This window comes from Somniosus microcephalus, chromosome 13 (genome assembly GCF_052327205.1).
Source record: "Somniosus microcephalus isolate GS21.2 chromosome 13, FLI_Smic_1.0, whole genome shotgun sequence".
Classification (NCBI taxonomy): domain Eukaryota; kingdom Metazoa; phylum Chordata; class Chondrichthyes; order Squaliformes; family Somniosidae; genus Somniosus; species Somniosus microcephalus.
The window spans coordinates 139885441-139906405 of record NC_140999.1 but is presented as its reverse complement, the minus strand read 5'-3'; the positions used below and the strand labels follow the sequence as shown (position 1 = coordinate 139906405).

Genomic DNA, 20965 nt, shown 5'->3' with positions numbered 1-20965 from the left:
TCTAGTTAGGGTAGTGGAGGCAAAAACTCAGGAACCATTCAAGAAGCAGTTAAGTGCTGGTGTAAGGTGACCATAAATGTATATGGAAGGGTGAACTAGATGCACCAAATGGCCTTCTTCATCTGTACTTATCTTTGTAAACACAGTTGAAGATTTCTTTAGGTAGTGAAAAACTCTAGGTAAGGCAGACAACAATTGGTCTATCTAGCCCCCTCTTCCAAACCATTAATATCTTTACTTATGCAGAAGTTAATGGCCTTGTATCTCCAAAGCAGGAATTCATCCTGTCCTTTTAAAAAATCTGGCATGGCTTTATGTTCTATAATCCCATTGATAATTCATTCACAGTGCTACCCTCTTACTAAAAAGGAACTGCCTAAATCCCCGACATTCTTTTGACATCCATAACTACTGCGGCCCATAGTTCTCAAATAATTTGCCTGACAGAAGAACTTTACAAAAGACTTCCATCAAGTCCAATATGTCGAGGAACCAACCAGAGATCAGGCCATCTTAGACTGGGTATTATGTAACGAGAAAGGATTAATTAGCAATCTTGTTGTACGAGGCCCCTTGGGTCGGAGCGATCATAATATGATCGAATTCTTCATTAAGATGGAGAATTAAGTAGTTGACTCAGAGACTAGGGTCCTAAATTTAAATAAAGGAAACTACGATGGTCTGAGGCGCGAGTTGGGTAGGATTGATTGGGGAATGTCACTCAAAGGGTTGACGGTGGATAGACAATGGCAAACATTCAAAGACCGAATGGATGAGCTACAGAATTTGTTCATCCCAGTTTGGCATAATAATAAAACAAAAAAAGGTGATGCAACCGTGGCTAACAAGGGAAATTAGGGATAGCATAAGATCCAAGGAGAGGACATATAAATTGGCCAGAAAAAGCAATAATCTTGAGGATTGGGAGCAGTTTAGGATTCAACAAAGGAATTAATTAAGAAGGGGAAAATAGAATATGAGAGTAAGCTTGCAGGGAACATAAAAACTGACTGTAAAAGCTTTTATAGATATGTGAAGAGAAAAAGATTGGTGAAGTCAAGCGTAGGTCCCTTGCAGTCAGAATCAGGGGAATTTATAATGGGGAACAAAGAAATGGCAGACCAACTAAATACATATTTTGGTTCTGTCTTCACAAAGGAGGACACAAATAACCTCCCAGAGATGCTGGGGAACATAGGGTCTGATGAAAGGGTAGAACTGAAAGAAATCAGTATTTGTAGGGAAATGGTGTTAGGAAAATTGATGGGACTGAAAGCCGATAAATCCTAAGGGCCTGATAATCTACATCCTAGGGTACTTAAGGAAGTGGCCCTAGAAATAGTAGATGCATTGCTAGTCATCTTCCAGAACTCGATAGACTCTGGAACAGTACCCATGGATTGGAGGGTAGCTAATGTTACCCCACTATTCAAAAAAGGTGGTAGAGAAAAAGCAGGGAATTATAGACCGGTAAACCGGACATCAGTAGTGGGGAAAATGCTAGAGTCCATTATAAAAGATGTAATAGCAGAGCACTTGGAAAGCAGCGACAGGATCGGACAAAGTCAACATGGATTTACAAAAGGTAAATCGTGCTTGACTAATCTACTGGAATTTTTTGAGGAAGTAACTGGTAAAATAGATAAGGGAGAACCAGTGGATGTTGTGTATTTGGGCTTTCAGAAGGCTTTCGATAAGGTCCCGCATAAGAGATTAGCGTGCAAAATTAAGGCACATGGGATTGGGGGCAAGGCATTGACTTGGATAGAGAACTGGTTGGCGGATAGAAAGCAAAGAGTTGGAATAAACGGGTCGTTTTCCGAGTGGCAGGCAGTGACTAGTGGGGTACCGCAAGGATTGGTCCTAGGACCCCAGCTGTTCACAATATATATTAATGATCTGGACGAGGGAATTGGATGTAATATCTCCAAATTTGCAGACGACACAAAGCTGGGTGGGAGGGTATGCTGTGAGGATGTCGTGAAACTCCAGTACGATTTGGACAGGTTGGGTGATTGGGCAGAAACATGGCAAATGCACTATAATGTGGATAAATGTGAGGTTATCCACTGTGGTGGCAAAAACAGGAAGGCAGATTATTATTTGAATGGCAATAGATTGAGAGAAGGGGAAGTGCAAAGAGACCTGGGTGTTCTTGTGCACCAGTCGCTGAAGGTAAGCATGCAAGTGCAGCAGGCGGTTAAGAAGGCAAATGGTATGTTGGCCTTCGTAGCAAGAGGGTTCGAGTACAGGAACAAGGATGTCTTGCTGCAGTTGTACAGGGCCTTGGCGAGATCACATCTTGAGTATTGTGTGCAGTTTTGGTCGCCTTATCTGAGGAAGGACGTTCTTGCCATGGAAGGAGTGCAGCAAAGATTCACCAGGCTGATACCTGGGATGGCAGGGATGACGTATGAGGAGAGATTGTGTCGATTGGGCTTATACTCACTGGAGTTTCGAAGATTGAGAGGGGATCTCATCGAAACCTATAAAATTCTGTCAGGCCTGGACAGACTAGATGCAGGAAGGATGTTTCCGATGGCAGGGGAGTCCAGAACCAGGGGTCATAGTCCAAGGATAAGGGGTAAGCCATTTAGGACTGAGATGAGGAGGAATTTCTTCACCCAGAGAGTGGTGAACCTGTGGAATTCTCTGTCACAGAGGGCAGTGGAGGCCAGTTCATTATATATATTCAAGAAGGAGTTGGATATATTTCTTAAGGCTAAAGGGATCAAGGGATATGGGGAGAAGGCAGGGACAGGGTACTGAATTTGGATGATCAGCCATGATCTCATTGAATGGCAGAGCAGGCTCAAGGGGCCGAATGGCCTACTCCTGCTCCTATCTTCTATGTTTCTATGTTAAGTCCCCCCGCCCCCCTCCAGAGTATTATTCCACATTAGACAATCTTTCTCCATAACTCACTTCTGTTACCTCAGGAATCAGCCCCCTAACTATCTTCTGGGCTCCGTTCAATAAACCTATATCTTTCTTGTAATATGGAGACAAAATTGAACACAGTACTTCAGACTTGGCCTCACACAAGGCCAAATAAAATTTCAACATGACCTTCTTAGACATAGTTACAGTCTTAACTATCGATGACAACATTTTATTTGTTTATTCAGTATCTGTTAATACATGGAATCAGTGGTTTTCATGATCTATCTATCAAAAGTTTTTCTTGCTCGGTGACCTCAAGCATACTGCCAATTAATATGCAATCTAAGTTCCTGCTTTGTCTACTTACTCTCATCACTTTACAGTTATCTGTGTTGAACTTCATCAGACACATCTCTACTCATTGATCTAGCCTGTCCAGAAATGAGGTATTACATTTTGGTAGGAAGAATAGAGAGGTCACTTATTACTTGGAGGGTGCGAGTCTGGCTGGGGTAGAGGAACAAAGGGATCTCGGAGTACAAATACACAAATCACAAAGTTGCGAGACAGGTTAGCAGAGCCATAAAAAAAGCAAACCAAGCACTAGGGTTTATTTCTAGAGGGATAGAATTGAAAAGTAGGAAAGTTATCCAATAGGGAATTCAGAAGAAACTTCTTTACCCAGAGAGTGGTGAGAATGTGGAACTCGTTACCACAGGGAGTGGTTGAAGCGAATAGTATGCATTTAAGGGGAGGCTAGACAAGCATATGAGGGAGAAGGGAATAGAGGGTTATGCTGATAGATTTGGATGAGAAAAGACAGGAGGAGGCTCGAGTGGAGCATAAATGTCGGCATGGACTGGTTGGGCCGAATGGCCTGTTTCTGTGCCGTATATCCTATGTAATGTAATCCTATGTAGATCCCAGCATACCATCACATATTGGTTAGCATCATTGGCTACTGCACGCAACCTGATGCCAACCGCAAACTCAGACACCATGGACAACATTCATCCTGTAAGTCACTGAAAAAAATTCGAACTTAACATCAGCCCCCGTGGTATTCTACTGGTAGCCTGCTTCAACTCTAGCACCTCCCCACACATCACCAGCTTTTGATGTCTACCTTTCAGCACCAATAAAACATAACATAACATTTTGCCATATATCCTGTAAGCATTCTCCTTATGAATAATTGTTAGTTGGGTTAGTATCAAATACTTTCCTGAAATTCAGAGTAAGAATGAAAAGAAGAATCATTCCTTTAAATAGCACCTCACCACATCCTCAGGATGTCACAAAGTGCTTTACAAACAATGGTTTACTTTTGACGTGCAGTCACTGCTGTTAGGTAGGTAGATAATATCCACACCTTCAGTCTTATTCATCAGATCTATAACCTCAAAGAACTCTGAACTCAGCTGGCTTTTTCTAATCAGATCCTGTCCTTCCAGGTGATCCTTTACATTTGTGATGAAATATGTCATTCATCAGACTCTGTAGTTAACTACATATATTGTATTGCCAACTCTGGTGCTTTACCTTGTATTGTGTATAGTGGACCGCCCCCTTTGTGTGTCGGCTCCGCCCATACCTGGCCCTACTTAAGACAAGCCCAGGCTTGTCTTGCAGCAGAACAGCAGCATGCTAGGTGAAGACACAGGCATCTTTTCTTTGCTAATAAAAGCCTTGTTTTATTCAGTTAACTTTGAGTCTTGAAGTCATTGAGGCGCATCAATTTTATTAGCAAACTTTAACGATGGATCAACTTTTGAAACCAGAACGCTTGGATTTGGACCCGCATGCTTCGGATGCATCGGCACGGTTTGGACACTGGTTCCAGTGCTTGGAATTCTTTATGGCCAACTCCGAAGCCGTCACAGCCTCTAAAGCCACCGGAGATGTGAAACTCGGGATCCTGCAGAATCGGGTAAGCCACCGGGTTTTTCCACTCATCCAAGACGCCGCCACCTACCTGGATGCCTGCAACATTCTAAAGGCCCACTATCAGCGGCCTACCAACGAGGTGTACACCAGGCACCTGCTTGCTACCTGCACACAGCGACCCGGAGAGTCGCTGGAGGACTTTCTAGTCACCCTAAAAGTGCTTGGCAAAGACTGCAAATGCAAAGACGTGAAAGCCACGGTATACACAGACGAGCTTATTCGGGATGCCTTTATCGCAGGCCTTAGCTCTAATTACATCCGGCAGAGACTGCTAGAGAAAACGGGCCTAGATCTGACACAGGCTGTGGACACAGCGCGATCGCTGGATGTGGCTCAGAAGAACTCTGACTCCTACTCGTCAGGCCGCGCGGCCCACGCCGCCTCTGCTTCCCCGCCCGGTAGCCCAACACCGTCGGGGCCCTGCTCTCCCACCAGAAGCCCTACGACCGCCGCGACGCATCGGGGCCCCAAATGCTACTTCTGCGGGCAGCCGAAGCACACCAGGAACCTGTGCCCGGCGAAAGGCACCACCTGCTGTAAGTGCGGTAAGAAGGGGCACTTTGGGAAGGTGTGCAGAGGGAACCCCGCAGGCAAAACCGCCACCGCCGCGTGCGCGCCGTGGGAGCGGCCATCTTGGACGCCATCTTGTCCGACCTCGTGGGGTCCACCATCTCACGAGCAGACATCGTGGACGCCATCTTACCCGGCCTCGTGTGGCCCACCATCTTGTCCCGATCAGGGCCCTACAGTGGCGTCGATCACAGTGGACCAGTCCAGACCGCACCCACTATCCAAATCGATGGTGGACATCGAGGTAAACGGGTGCAAGGTTAAATGTTTAATTGACAGCGGGAGCACGGAGAGCTTCATTCACCCTGATCTGGTACAACGACTCTCTCTAACTATAGTCCCTACTCAGGGCAGGATCTCTATGGCCGACAAAACCCAGATATCGACTATTGCGGTTACTGCGCGGTACGATTGTCCGTTAAAGGCACTGTATATAATAATTTTAAACTGTTAATTATGAAGGATTTATGTGTGAGCGTGATCTTGGGCCTGGATTTTCAGTGCCACCACCAAAGCATCACGCTCAATTTCGGTGGGACCCAGCCGCCCCTCACAGTATGTGGTCTGGCTACCCTGAAGGTAAAGCCGCCTTCGCTATTCGCGAACCTTACCCCTAACTGCCGGCCAATAGCGACCAAAAGCAGGAGGTACAGCTGGGAGGACAGGCGGTTTATCGCGACCGAGGTAGACAGGCTCCTGAGGGAGCGCATTATTGAACGCAGCAACAGCCCGTGGCGCGCCCAAGTGGTGGTGGTGAGGGGTAGCGAGAAGAAGCGGATGGTGATTGACTATAGTCAAACAGTCAACATCTATACCCAACTAGACGCCTACCCGCTACCCCGCATATCCGAGATGGTGAACCAAATCACCCAATACCGGGTGTTCTCCACCATCGACCTCAAGTCAGCGTATCACCAGCTCCCTATCAGACCAGAGGACCGTTCGTACACCGCCTTCGAGGCAAACGGGCGCCTCTACCAGTTCCTCAGAGTCCCCTTTGGGGTGATGAATGGGGTCTCGGTCTTTCAGAGGGAGATGGACTGCATGGTCGATGACCAACACTTGCAGGCAACCTTCCCCTATCTCGACAACATCACCATCTGCGGCCACAACCAACAGGACCACGACTCAAACCTCGCGAGGTTTCTGAAAACCGCACAAAAACTCAACCTCACCTACAACGAGGACAAGTGCGTTTTCAACACCACGTGCCTCTGCATACTAGGCAGCGTGGTGGAGAATGGGGAAATCGGACCAGACCCCGACCGATTGCGCCCCCTACGGGAGCTGCCCCTGCCCAACACTCCCAAAGCCCTGAAAAGGTGCCTGGGGTTATTCTCGTATTATGCCCAATGGGTCCCCAACTACTCCGATAAAGCCCGCCCCCTCTTGAAAGCATCCTCTTTCCCGCTCTCTGCTGAGGCCTATGCTGCCTTCAAAAGCATTAAGCAGGATATTGAGCGGGCCACGCTACAGGCAGTGGACAAGAACACTCCCTTTCAAGTGGAAAGTGATGCGTCTGACTTTGCCTTGGCGGCCACCCTCAACCAGGCGGGGCGGCCCGTAGCTTTCTTCTCGAGGACCCTCCAGGAGCCCGAGATCAGACACTCCTCCGTGGAAAAGGAGGCCCAAGCCATCGTGGAGGCAGTGCGCCACTGGCGGCACTACCTAGCCGGCAAACGCTTCACCCTACTTACCGACCAGCGGTCGGTAGCGTTTATGTTCAATAATAAACAGAGGCGGAAGATTAAAAATGATAAGATTCTTAGGTGGCGGATCGAGCTCTCCACCTTCGAGTACGACATCATATACCGGCCGGGGGCCCTTAACGAATCCCCCGATGCCCTCTCACGAGGGATGTGTGCCAACGCCACCGGGGATCGGCTACAGACCCTCCACAATGACCTCTGCCACCCAGGGGTCACACGGCTGTTCCACTTCATAAAGTCCCGCAACTTACCCTACTCGATTGAGGAAGTTCGGTCCCTGACCAGGAACTGCCGCACTTGCGCTGAGTGCAAGCCTCGGTTCTACCGCCCTGATAGAGCCCACCTAATCAAAGTTACACGGCCCTTTGAGCGACTTAGCTTAGATTTCAAGGGCCCCCTCCCGTCCGTCGACCGCAATGCTTACTTCCTGAACATTGTGGACGAATACTCCCGTTTCCCATTCGCCTTCCCCTGCCCAGACATGACCAGCGCCACGGTCATTAAATGCCTCAACAGCCTGTTCTGCCTGTTCGGTATGCCCAGCTATATCCACACGGATAGGGGGGCGTCCTTCATGAGTGAAGAGCTACGCCAGTACATGCTGTCCAAGGGGATTGCCACGAGCCGTACCACCAGCTACAACCCCCGAGGTAACGGTCAGGTGGAGCGAGAGAACGGGACAGTATGGAGGGCAGTCACCCTAACTCTAAGGACCAAGGGCCTCCCTATCTCCCGCTGGCAGGAAGTCCTCCCAGATGTGCTCCACTCAATACGGTCACTATTGTGTACCACCACTAATGCCACGCCTCATGAGCTAATGTTTGTGTTTCCCCGGAAATCCACCTCAGGCGTATCCATACCATCATGGCTCTCCACCCCAGGTCCGGTACTTTTGCGGAAGCATGTGAGGGGCCACAAGACGGACCCTCTCGTGGAGCCAGTGCACCTGCTCCACGCCAACCCACAATATGCGTATGTCCGGCACGCCGACGGACGGGAGGACACTGTGTCCATAAAAGACCTCGCCCCAGCCGGTAACAACAGCAACAACGACAACGACTACAACAACAACAACAACAACCACAACAACTATTCTCCACCCACTATTCTTTCATCACCCCCGGAAGAACACCAGCCAACGGTACCCCCACCACCTACTCCTTCAACAACCCCGGTGGCGCCCCCGGCAGAGACCCAGGAGACCACCCGGGACACCCAGCCGGCACCCGCGGCACCGCAACCGTTACGTTGGTCACAGAGGACTATCACACCCCCGGACAGACTAAATCTGTAGAAGGGGTGAATGTGATGAAATATGTCATTCATCAGACTCTGTAGTTAACTACATATATTGTATTGCCTGCTCCGGTGCTTTACCTTGTATTGTGTATAGTGGACCGCCCCCTTTGTGTGTCGGCTCCGCCCATACCTGGCCCTACTTAAGACAAGCCCAGGCTTGTCTTGCAGCAGAACAGCAGCATGCTAGGTGAAGACACAGGCATCTTTTCTTTGCTAATAAAAGCCTTGTTTTATTCAGTTAACTTTGAGTCTTGAAGTCATTGAGGCGCATCAACATTATTCCCCCAAAATTATGAACAGTTTCCCCAAGATGTTGAGTCACATTTACAACTTTCCAATCCATTACTAATGAGCTTTGAAAGATATCAGGGACTGGATTTGCAATCTCCTCAACTAAGTCTGTCAGCAGCAATGGATGGAAATGATCAGAGCCTGACGTCTTGTTTATCTTCAGCTCCTAACTCTTTCTATTATGCCTTTCCTTGTGATACTACAGGTTTCCAATCTGCACTCTCCCTTATATTCCTCATGCCAAAAGTGAAATGGTAGGAAAATTCTGCCAGCATTGTTGTATGCGTGACAAATTTGGCCAATTTCCTCTCCTCGCAGGTAGGTATCCCACACTGAATACAGTTCCATGGATACCGATAACGCTCCCATTTTTTTCATGTAAGCTTCAACAAAATGTCTGAACCTGACCCCTGTCTGCTCCTACCTTCCATACAGAAACATGTTGCAGAATACATTACTCATTGGTGATCACGAACAGGAACCCAGTCCAATTTTTTCCCCCCTATCTGGGGAAATTAAAGCCAACTGTAGTGCGCCCCAGTATTACCCTAACTAGGGTCAGCAAACCCAGTGCAGCACTGGGAACTTATTGGTCTAGATAGCTCAATACCACACCATACCGTGCATATACCCACTGAGCCATCACAGGACTCAAATAATTTCTAAAAGTCAGATCAGCACAACTCTGACCACAGGTCACTTTTGCAAGTAATCTATACAGACTAAGGAGAAGGAGCCATTTACAAATTGTGTTCACATACGTAACTGCTCAGATCCTGTAGAACGCACACACGGAGGACACGATAGGGTTTGGTTATAATGGCCTCACACAGTTGAATAGCCCACCAACGCTCAGCATCCAGACTCATACTTGAAGAATGGCCACGCGGGCATAGTACCCGAGAGCCACTACCATCCGTTGAACTGCACCCACCATATATCATAGAAGATAGGAGCAGGAGTAGGCCATTTGGCCCTTCGAGCCTGAAACCTGAAACAGCAGGGCATGAAGGGAGGAGAACTAGAAGAGAAAGAAAGAGTACAAACCTTGCTGTTACAGTTCCAGCGCCTCCCAATACTATTTGTGCAAACAAGGCACTTTCCATAAGCAATGATTGAAACTGGTACACCTTTTACGTGGATCAATTATCATGCTACAGGATTAACAATTACTAATTTCTTGAGTTACAAAGCAGAAAAACACCCCATCAAAAACAAAAAGTGTGTGGGACCTCCCACCATACTCTCCTAATTGCCACCCTGACAGATCATATACTTCAGGCTAGACTACAAATTGTATTTATTGGAAGATGTAAACTTATACAGAACCAAAATAAATCAGCAGGCAAACACCAATACAATACTTAACTTTTACTGGTACAGTAAACCATTTGCTGAAACTAAAATAACAAGTTCTTTTGAATCCACAGTCATTTTAAAGTCCTTAGACAGAGTCTTTTTTAAAGATTCTGTTTGGAGCATTCCTTTGCCCCTATGGAATTTTTCCATCACAGCAGTGACGTACAGATCAATAGTTGAAACAATCAAACAAGATATGGGAAAAGGCTGTAGTTAATATACTTCATCCAGGCAGCTTCTGACCTCAGATCAAGAGCAGGCTTATCACAATAGGCATGTCTTTGAAGAAAACCCAAATTTTCTCAGCAAACTGGTAATCAATGTTAATTATTTTCATCACTCAGTTAGATGAAAAATGAAAAAGTGCTTTATTTGCCATCTGAGGAATTCCATTTTATGTCCGATATGCCACCATCTCCCCTATGAAACATGATGTGTTAGCATTCATACTATCAAATGTTGCTCAGACCAAACAGAATTTCTATGCCATTAACATGAAATGCCTCCAGACAGATTTGTAAGTTTGCTCTATCTACAAGCACAAAGGAAATCTTAAATCAGAAACAACAACTGCTCCAATTTTAAAAAATCCCAAATCATTAGCCTAGCTAAAATTAATCTGAAATGACATTTTAGAACATAATGCAGGACAGAGTCCATATCTGTTCAAACATGTCATTCCACAAAGAGATAGGTTGCAGCTTTGCACTCCTAGTATCCTCCCTTTTTCAATCCTATTTAAGTGTTGTAACATACTTCCATTAGGGAATACTTTATCAAGGAGGGATACAGAAAATAATCAACCTTTAATTTAAAAAAGAGAGTAATTTAAGTGTATGTTTCAAATGTATTATTAAAATAAAGTTGATGTTCTGTAAATATAGACACTGCGGGCCCGATTTTCTGGATCGTGCGGGAAATTTTCGGGTTCCCCGAATGTCGGGTTCCGACCCGGAAAAAAATGGGTCAGCTAGCTGCACGCAATTTTCCCTCAAGTGGCCAATGAAGTTCCAGTGTGTGGGCAGCCTTGCTGATTGGGGCTTTCTGACTGGAAATGGACACAGTATGATGTCATCATTCGCGGTGCTTTTAAAGTGTCCAGCAAGCTTCTCCACCTCTGCAGGCTTCTCAACCACTCTTGCAGAATGGCAAAGGAGCCTGCACCAGCTGCTGCCAACGGCAGAGGCCGAGCTGCCGCCAAATTCAACGAGATGTCACTGTAGACCTTGGTGGATGGGGTAAGGGCCCACAGGGAGGTCCTCTACCCTCGCTCAGGGAGGACGAGGCCTCCCAAAGAGACCAGGGCTGCCTGGATGGAGGTGGCTGCAGAGGTCAACTCTCTTGGAGTCACCCGTCGCACCTGGATGCAGTGCAGGAAGCGCTTCCATGACCTTCACCGCATAGGGAAAGTAAGTACGAAGTTTCCATCACCCTCAAACTGATCCCCATTGCCTTTCCCCAACAGCACTCAGCTTCAGCAATCTCTTCCTCCACATCCCACTTCACAGTCACATCCATGCACCCTTACCCATTCCGTATCTCTCTATGCTCACATTCACATAACTATTCCACCATGCAGCCCTCACACTGCCTCTCACTCTGATGCTTGGAACACAACTGACAACACACAGGGAGGGCCCTTGGTCTTGCAGCCTCACAACATCTTTGTCTCCCTTCTAAGTATCTATGCTATGCAATCTCTACACTCATTCCTGCACTCTCACTCAAACTCCACTTGTCTCTCTCATTGCAGGAAAAGAGAGCTCACAATAGACGAGAGCGTGCGAGGACTGGAGGAGGACCACCCTCAGTCGCCCACCTGAGCCCCTGGGAGGAAGCAGCGATCGAGATTGCTGGGGCTGATGTGCCTGTGGTTGCTGGGGCAGGAGAGAGCCCGCAAGCTGGTGACAGAATAGTTCCCCATCTCTCTCATTGACATAGCATGAGTTGCTGATATGATTCTGAAGCCACATCATTTGGACTTATGAGCATCTGCCAAATCCAATGTGCAAGTAGCCTTGGCATCACATCTCTAACTTTTTCCTTTACTCCCCCACAGGACCATCCGGAGCCCCCGTCGCCACTGCCAAGGAGGAAGAGGCTTTGCAGCCAGACTCCTGAGAGGAAGCTCCAGCCTCTGAGGGCGCAGCGTCAGCAGAAGTAAGCGCACCCAGCACCAGCGCAGACACTCACACCTCGGTGGGACCTTCGGGACATAGAGTAGAGTTGTCACCTGGTGCATCACAGCTCACAAGTGAGCATCAGCAGAGTGTGGAGACAGGGACAGCAGTGGAGAGTCCTCGTCGGAGGGCGCATGCCTCTGCCAGCTCAGCTCAGCTGCATGTCGACCCTATGCCTCTGGGTCCATCCACAAGAGGAGGTGATGGATCTCCATGCACAGATGCAGGAGTCTCTGGCAGGTTTTGTCTCCAGGGACGCGGCGAGTGTGGAGCGAATGGAGGAGTCCATGGCGAGCATGAGCAGAGCCTCAGTGGAGTCATTGGCGCATGAAAGCATCACCACGGAAAGGTTGGCAACCTCCGTGGTAAGGCTGGCTACTGCCGAGGAGAGGAGGGCTGCGGCCAAGGAGGGGAGGGCTGCGGCCATGGAGAGGAGGGCTACTGCCGAGGAGAGGAGGGCTGCGGCCGAGGAGAGGAGGGCTGCGGCCGAGGAGAGGAGGGCTACGGCCGAGGAGAGGAGGGCTGCGGCCATGGAGGAGCTTAGTCACCAGGGTGTCGAAAACATGGTGAGTGCTCTGAATAGAATGGCATCTCTTGAGGAGCGATGGGCATCTATTGAGCACCGAAACCAGACCTTCATGGAAGTCCCTCTGAGCAGGACTTCCAGTGCTGAGATGGGTCCCCATGGCCCCCCTGATGTGCAGCAAGGTGCTCTCCAGCCACTTGTAGGCGCTGAGGGGGAGCTGACCCATGAGAGGGAGGTTGTTGGCACACCTCAAAGAAGTGGGGGCTCCTCTCTACGCGCTCACACTTCCATGCCACTTCAGAGCCCTCGGTCAGAGGCCCGCCGGAGTCCACAACCCAGTGAGATAGGAGTCTCAAGCCCTGCACAGCCGCAGGAGCAGCAGACTGCTGGCGAGCCCCGACAGGCTCGCCACCCCAGAGGACGCCCACCAAAGGTGTCGAGACAGGCGCAGCAGGAAAGTGAGCAAGGGGCCTCCACATCTGCTGAAGCCACAGGGGTACCACTACGTAGGAGCACGCGTAAGAGAAAAATAAAGCACCACTAATCACAAGGGTAGTCACTTGGGTGAAAAGTCTTGTAAATAGTTTTAATGCCATCATTTTCCTGTACATAAAAAATCTGGTGGCAACTGCTGCAGTTATGGCGTCTGTCATTTGGCGAATGGGGATATCACAGAGGCCTTAGGATAACTTGCAGATGTCAGCAAGCTGGTCAAATAGGTAGGAATGTGTAGGCATGGGCCACTGTCCATGGTCAGTTAAGAAGCAGTGAGGCTGCAGTGTTTGATGTACCAGGCTACGCAAATCTGCCCAGGATGAGTGCGTTCCTTGCATTCCGCCCAGCAATGTTCTCGCACACTGGTGCCGCTGGTTGGCGGGCCTCTGCAGGATGCTCGTTTCCATCCTCCTCCTCCTACTCCTCCTCCTCCTCAGCATCATCCAAGGCGGCTCTGTAAGGAGCCTCTTGGTCCTGTGGAATCGGCAAGCCACGACGCTGTGCCATGTTGTGAAGCACACAGCATACCACGACGATTTTGGAGACCCTGGCTGATGAGTACTGTAGGGCTCCACCTGATCTATCGAGGCATCTGAAGCGCATCTTCAGCAATCCGATGGTTTGCTCGATAATGCATCTGGTGGTAATGTGGCTGGAGTTGTAGCACTCCTCAGCTTCGCTGGCTGGTCTCCTCAACGGCGTCATTAGCCAAGAGCGCAGGGGATATCCCTTGTCTCCAAGTAGCCATCCTTCAAGTTCGTTTGGTGGACTGAATAGCGGAGGCACAGTAGACTGGCGCAGTATGAAGGAGTCATGGCAGCTGCCAGGGTACCTGGCACAAACATGCAAAATCACCACCTTGTGGTCACACACCAGCTGAACGTTAAGGTAGTGGAAGCCCTTGCAGTTGGCAAAAACTCCTGGATTGCGGTGGGGTGCCCTAAGGGCCACATGTGTGCAGTCAATGACGCCCTGCACCCTTGGAAAGTCTGTCAGCTGAGCTAATCCAAGCGCTCGTGCCCTCACACTTGCGCGATCCCTGGTGAAATGGATCGGATTGTGTGCGAGGGCAAAGAGGGCATCGGTTACCTGCGTGATGCAAGTGTGTGCGGCCGCCTGGGAGATGCCGCTGATGTCTGCTGCTGATCCATGGAAGGAGCCTGAGGCATAAAAGTTGAGTGCGGTGGTGACTTTGATGGCCACTGGTAAGGAGTGTCGACCTGGTGCTCTGGACTCCAGGTCTTGCTGCAGCATTGCGCAGATGTCAGTCACAACCTCTCGCGAAAGTCGGAGCCACCTCTGGCACTGCTGCTCAGTCATGTTGAGGTAGCTGACCCTGTGTCTGTAGACCCTGTTTGGGGGGTATCTCCTGCACCGACGGCCTTCCATGCGCTGGCCCCTTCTGGCCTGTGCTGCCCCAGGTGGCTGAGCCGCAGCCTGTCGCTCCTGCTGGTGCTGCTGTTGCTCCAGCTTCCTCTGCTGTTAGAGATCCTCTAATGCCAGGAAGGGAAGGAACAAAAGGCCTCCCATGCTTCTGGCAGATGCCTCCGTTGAGGAGGAGCTGAGTTAGGGCGATGAGAGGGGCTTCCCAGGAGCTCACACTGGAGAAGTGTGTGAGGAGGCTCCAACCTTCCACAGCTGTGCCTAAGCCTTCAACAAGTTGCCCCAAGCCTTCAGCAACAAGGTCCTGCAGCCTCCAAATGCTGTCTGATTAAATCTCTTCAGTCCTGATTGACCTGCAGCTGAAAGCAAGCAAGCCAACTCTGTTCACGCCAGGTTTCATCAGCGGTGTTCCCACCAGGCGTGTTTTACGTGGGGAAAGGCTGAAAATTGCAAGGGCCCTTGAAAATAGGATTAAACATGCCAACAATTGATCATTAGGCTCCCGCCGACCATTCCCGCCTACGGCGGGCAGGACTGATTCGGGTCACACTGAAACACGGGGGCGAAAGTCAGGCGGGGCGGGGTTGGGGGGGGTGTCGCAACCCCCTATTTCTGCGATTTTCAGCCCCCGCCTGCCTGAAAACCCGCCCGACGGCTGGGAGAAAATTGGAGCCTGCTTGTCTAAACTGGTTGGTTATTTTGTAACAGAATTCTATTCCTGTTGGTTTAAGCAATGCCTCTTCTCATTTCACCTAAACCAACTCAGGCAGCCGTGCTACCTCATGGGTATGTCCATAAAAAAGCAGAACAAGTCGATATTCATATTCAGAGACAGTACAAATACATTTTTTATTTTCCTTATTTCTGAAAAGGAATCCAATGATATTAGTTACGTATTAAGAAGAATTGGAGCCTATTCGGAGATATTTCAATTTACTGAACTGATGAGCAATGTTCCCACTTCCATACCAGCACCTTTAAAGTACCCCAAGGATCCATATTTGGCCCCTCTTCCTCATTTGCTTGCTGTTCTATGTTAAAGGTGCTATATAAATGATGTTCTTGTTACCCAGCTCTTCAATAACAGACTTAAAGAATCCTATAAATAACATGAGTGGATTGAGTAATATCATCAAGACTCCTGTTGAACAGTAATTGCACTGCTGTACACAAATCTAGGTCTATTCAGCTGCCTTTACGAAACCCAACCGACTGCTACCTTTCCAAGGAGCGCAGATCTCACCTCCAGATGCACATTTAGGATAACCTATAACATCCATTTGGATTCCACATAAATGATGATGATCTATCGTTGAGAATTTGGAATTAATGAAGATGAGTCCACAGTCACCAAATCATAACAGATGTCAAGTTCTGACATAGGGTCTACACTTGAAACTTTAAACTATGTTTTCTCTTTACAGATGCTGGTAGACCTGGTGTGTAGTTTCAGCATTTTCTGTTTTTATTTCAGTTGTTAAGTAATGTACTCATTTCAGGGGAACAGAAAGCAATTTCAATAATTTAATAAACACAGTAAGTGAAAATTCCTCTTCATTCAAATGCATGTATTTCAACCTATCATATCTGATTTACAATGCTGGGCCTCAACACACTATCCACTTTTTTCTCTTACCCACTATATTAATGGAACTTGTGTGTTGCCATTCTGTGAAGCCCTGATTTTGGCATTTGCAATTTCAAGTTGCCTGAAGCTCAGCAATGTATTTCTGTACTGAAATATTTTGAAAGTCTCACCTTTCCCATTCAGTGTGACAGCACCAAGAATTAAGTTGCAAGACACTTAAGCAATATCATCCATTACAACTGATCCTCAATGAAGATTTAAAATGGAAGCCCAACTTGAAGGTTCCAGAAAAAGCCTCAATCCATCACTAGCAACTATGAAAAAAGGAGAGATGCACTGAAATACTGAGGTCCACATCAATGTGACTGACAATTCCTTAGTCTCACCAATCTAGGTTTCATGTGCAAAAAAGTCCTTATGGTAAGTCAATTCACCATCCACTACAAAACAAATGCTGGATGTAATCCATGCTCATGTACTTAAAGGGACAATATCATCTAGAATCATTCTTTCACAATACAATTAACAAAAACTGGTATTGCCAAATCCAACAGCATCAACTACTCTATACACTTAAAAGCTGCTCATGATTGCCGCACAGGACGGTCTAATTTACAGACTTGAAGATCCTTTTAAACATGGCAACATCATAAACAGATTTTGTGGTGCAAGCAAGAAATATGATTTAAATAACATAGACCAAAATTCTGAACTAGATATGTCCAAAATAAGAACACTTTTTTTGTACATCACACTATCCCCTAAGGTTTTCCTTTCTGTTTTTCACAAACAAATATAAAATACAAACACACAAAGAAAACAGGCAGAAGCTAGCTTCCTTTCTTGTCATTATTAGACTGATAATTTGCTGGTTGCTCTCATCGGCTCCTCTTTTCTCAGTCTTTGTTTGTTGTCGATTTCCTTTTTGACTGTTTATTTTCTTGTTGCTTCTGCATCTTTCCCATTCATTTTGTCTGCTAGCTTCTTTGCTTCTCAGCCCATTTCCCCTCTTTTTTTTAGCTCCAGCATGAATTCTCACCACCTGCTCCTAAGGATAAGTAGTGTACTTATATTGCAAAAAAATAGCCAAGATTATCATGGAAAACACAAAGGATATCTTATTTGCATATATTCTCCAAGAATTTCAATACTTAGAAATATGTCAGGAGTGCTAAAAAGCCCTATGGATCAGGTAACCTCGGGTATTCCTCTCCATGGCAGTTATTTCACAGGAGTTCCTACAGTGATGTCAGCACTGAAACTTCATTCATAAGCAGAATTTGATCATAGAGAGCTAACTTTAACCATACTATATTGCAATGAATAGAAATGGAAATAGAAATTTCTTAATAGAAATTTTCAGCAGAGCTGACCTTCAGTGATCTCCTCTGAACATATTTAAAGCACGAACAAATGCATTGACATTTTAGCAGCTGTAATAATGACTTAAAGTGACAAGGGCTGAGCCCAAATACACAATTCTTACACAGAAGAAAGCCTTTGTCTAGAAACAAAACTACAAACTATTCACTTTGCAAGAAGCAACAACCACTTGTCAAAATAATTTCTCCATTTTCTTTTTCCAGCTCTGACCATTCACTCCAGTTTAACTGCACTTCCTTCTTGTAAGCTGCATTCATTCCTACCTGAGTCTAAATTCACATTGATTCCCATCTAGCTACATCTCTAGTCCCAATTAGTTTTTATATTTTATAATTATATTTCTCTGGTGTGCCGATGATTTGTTGTCAGACTACTGCTGCAAGGTTTTAAGAGTGTGCTGTGTCAGAATTTAAACTCCAACCCGAACAGACTGGAATAAACCACTTCAAACTGCACATGACTCAGTAGTGAAGTGTTCTCTTAAAAAGGTCTAGGTGTCACTGATTTTCTGATGTATAGAAAACTGCTAATAATACCCATGTCAAAAATACTCAAAACTTTTACTGTGGAGCTCAAGGTAATACAACATGGCTCTAATGGGCAGGACACAGAACTAAAAAGCAAAGGTTTACACAAGGAGCATAGTGGTTAGCACTGTTGCCTCACAGCGCCAGGGACCCGGGTTCGAATCCGGCCTCGGGTGACTGTCTGTGTGGAGTTTGCACATTCTCCCCGTGTTTGCGTGGGTTTCCTCCGGGTGCTCCGGTTTCCTCCCACAGTCCAAAGATGTTCGGGTTAGGTTGATTGGCTATGATAAATTGACCCTTAGTGTTAGGGGGATTAAATAGGTTACGGGGATAGGGTGGGATATGTGTTGGTGTAGGGGTTACAGGGATCGGGTGGGATATGTGTCGGTGCAGGCTCGATGGGCCGAAATGGCCTCTATCTGCACTGTGGGGTTTCTGATTCTGATTCTGAAAACTGGACATTCTTGTAGTTGATACTGGTGAACATATTTTTGTTACAGCAGTGAATGGCGCTAGAATGCACATTATAAACAAATACATTCCAATTTGTGGAATACTGGAGCTGCAGACAAAGATTATTGACATGTGTGTACAACTTGACAGGATGGCTCAAAAGCAAGTTCAATGGGCTGACAGGGCGTTATACAAGAAGCCTATTGTTGCTATTCAATCGTACTTTGAAGATGTTTGCACAGGGTTCCACGTTACGTTTGTATATTTTTAATCAGAGTATATCTAAGCTCTCGCCAGAAAAGGGTTGAGCCCAGCACTTTAGAGTGGGGATGGGGAACAGCTGACAGAAAGAGCAATATTCGCCATTCTATAAGTGAGTGGCACACACACTCCACCCTGACCACACCATTAGATCACCAGAACATTGTGTCATCTCACGGGCTCTACCTTCCACTCCCCAGAACTAAAAAACAATATTTCAGCATATCACCTTCCCCGTACTGGAATATGCTGTCACTATCTAAACATCAGAAAGCACAGAATTTCTGATCGTCGGTGGTGGACATTTTAATTTCGTGGAACATAATTCCACATGTGGGCGAGGTTGATTTTCAGGAGTGCCTGTGATTTTCGCTCCCGGCTCTGGTGGAGGGTGCGCCACACTCAATGATGGCGTGAATCAGGAAGAACCTGCCAGGAAATCCTTCCCAGCCTCCCAAAACAAACACACCCCAGACAACACACAGCATCTACAGATTTTTTTTAAAAAAATTTTTTAACACCCCCAACTCTGTCACCTTTCCTTACGGTAACACAAATTCCAACGCACATTTAAGCAATTCATACACAAAATAAATCTCTTCTGCTGGCCTGGCAAATTTGCTTCCCGGTGATAATCTGCATGAGGAGAGGAGCAATCCGCGCCTTCGCAATAGCGAAGAATCTATAATAAATACGCACGTTATTCCCCGGCTGCTTGCTACGCATCTTTAAAAAAAAAATCGGTATCATAAATGGACCGACTGCCTCCCCCCTCCCCAGGGCTGCCCGCCCGCTTCCCCCGCACACCTGTCTTCAGGGTGCCGGCCCGGAAGAGAGTGGAGGGAGAAAGCGAGCCTGCCCGCCCCCCCGGTGAGATCATGTCGGGCTCCAGATCGGAGCACAACATTCCAACCCCAAACACAACATACATCGCCAGCGCAATATTTGAATAAAAGCAGGGAGAGTGACACCCACATCCTGATTCATCACAGAAGCACCTAGCCCTTAATCTTAACAAAAAACACAAGACAACTGAAGCGGGCTGGCGTGCAGTGTTGCTGGTCTCTTACCCGCTCCTCTGTTTGGAGTCATGCATTTTCTTGTGGCGGACAGGCTGCAGAGGGATATTGTCCGACATGTTGCTTCTCTCTCGCTCTCTCTCTGATGCTGGGTGGTACGATCTGCTCTCTACCCAGCAGCCTCTCTCTCTCTCTCTCTCTCTCTCCTTGTTTGTCAGCCTGCTGGATCTGCCTACGAGGGTCAAAGGTACAATGTGGGTACAGCCATGGCAACCTTACATGGCAACGATTTGCTATAGGAAGGGGGCAATTCCACACACAAGACAGACCTGCCACGCGTCACTGATAAGCTGTGATAATTACTTTTGCTGTAAAAATTTCCCCAATTTTCCTCCCTCCTACCCTGAGGGAACTGATTGAGTATCAATAGAATCATATGCCAGAAATAATCAGTGTTGGCAGCCAGTTCTACAGTTAAATCCATTCAGTCCTTATCCAAGGTCGACCTGCACTTTCTAGCAAGGGGTTTTGAATAGCTATCAGGATTGGGAACCCTGGCTGATTTTGTTCCCTACCCTTGTTGAGGCCAATTGTAGCACCCCCTACCACTGCTCAAATTTAGATCTATTGATTAGAAACAGACCAATTTAGGATTGTCCTGCTCTCCAAGGCTTAATACCACAATAGGCAATGACTTAGAAATTCATCTCGCGTGGTGATGCAAAATGGGCGGTATCGGATCGGATCGGCCGCCCATTATACGCAGCACCTGATTTTCAGATCTATTGCAGTCAATGGAGCTGAGCATTAGGCGCTGCATATAACGGGCGGCCGATCTGATACCGCCCGCGATGAACTTCTAGCCCAAGCTTAAGGAATTTACCCACTTCAAGATTATTTAGGCTGACAATTTAGTGCATTGCTTACCGAATACTGCATTGTTCAAGGTGAAGTCTTTCAGATGAGATGTTGGACTGAGGCCTTGTTTGGGAATGCATGTAGCATAACAAAAAAAATTCACGAAAACAAAATGTTCGACCTTGCTGTGCATAATTCACTGCGAGATTCACATAACAGTGACCACACTTTAAA

General features: G+C 47.2%; 1 protein-coding gene across 2 annotated transcripts in view; it reads right to left on the bottom strand.

Moving 5' to 3' along the window:
• atp9a (ATPase phospholipid transporting 9A) overlaps positions 1 to 20574 on the bottom strand; it is a 244853-nt gene extending 224279 nt beyond the window's left edge. Inside the window, exon 1 of one of the 2 annotated variants that reach the window (XM_086005302.1) lies at positions 19925 to 20574. In XM_086005302.1, coding sequence (XP_085861428.1) covers positions 19925 to 19992 — 68 coding nt within the window. In that variant the 5' untranslated portion in view covers positions 19993 to 20574. The remainder of the gene's footprint in view (positions 1 to 19924) is intronic. The other variant, XM_086005301.1, reaches the window with a different exon arrangement.
• Between the last annotated feature and the right edge of the window lie 391 nt (positions 20575 to 20965).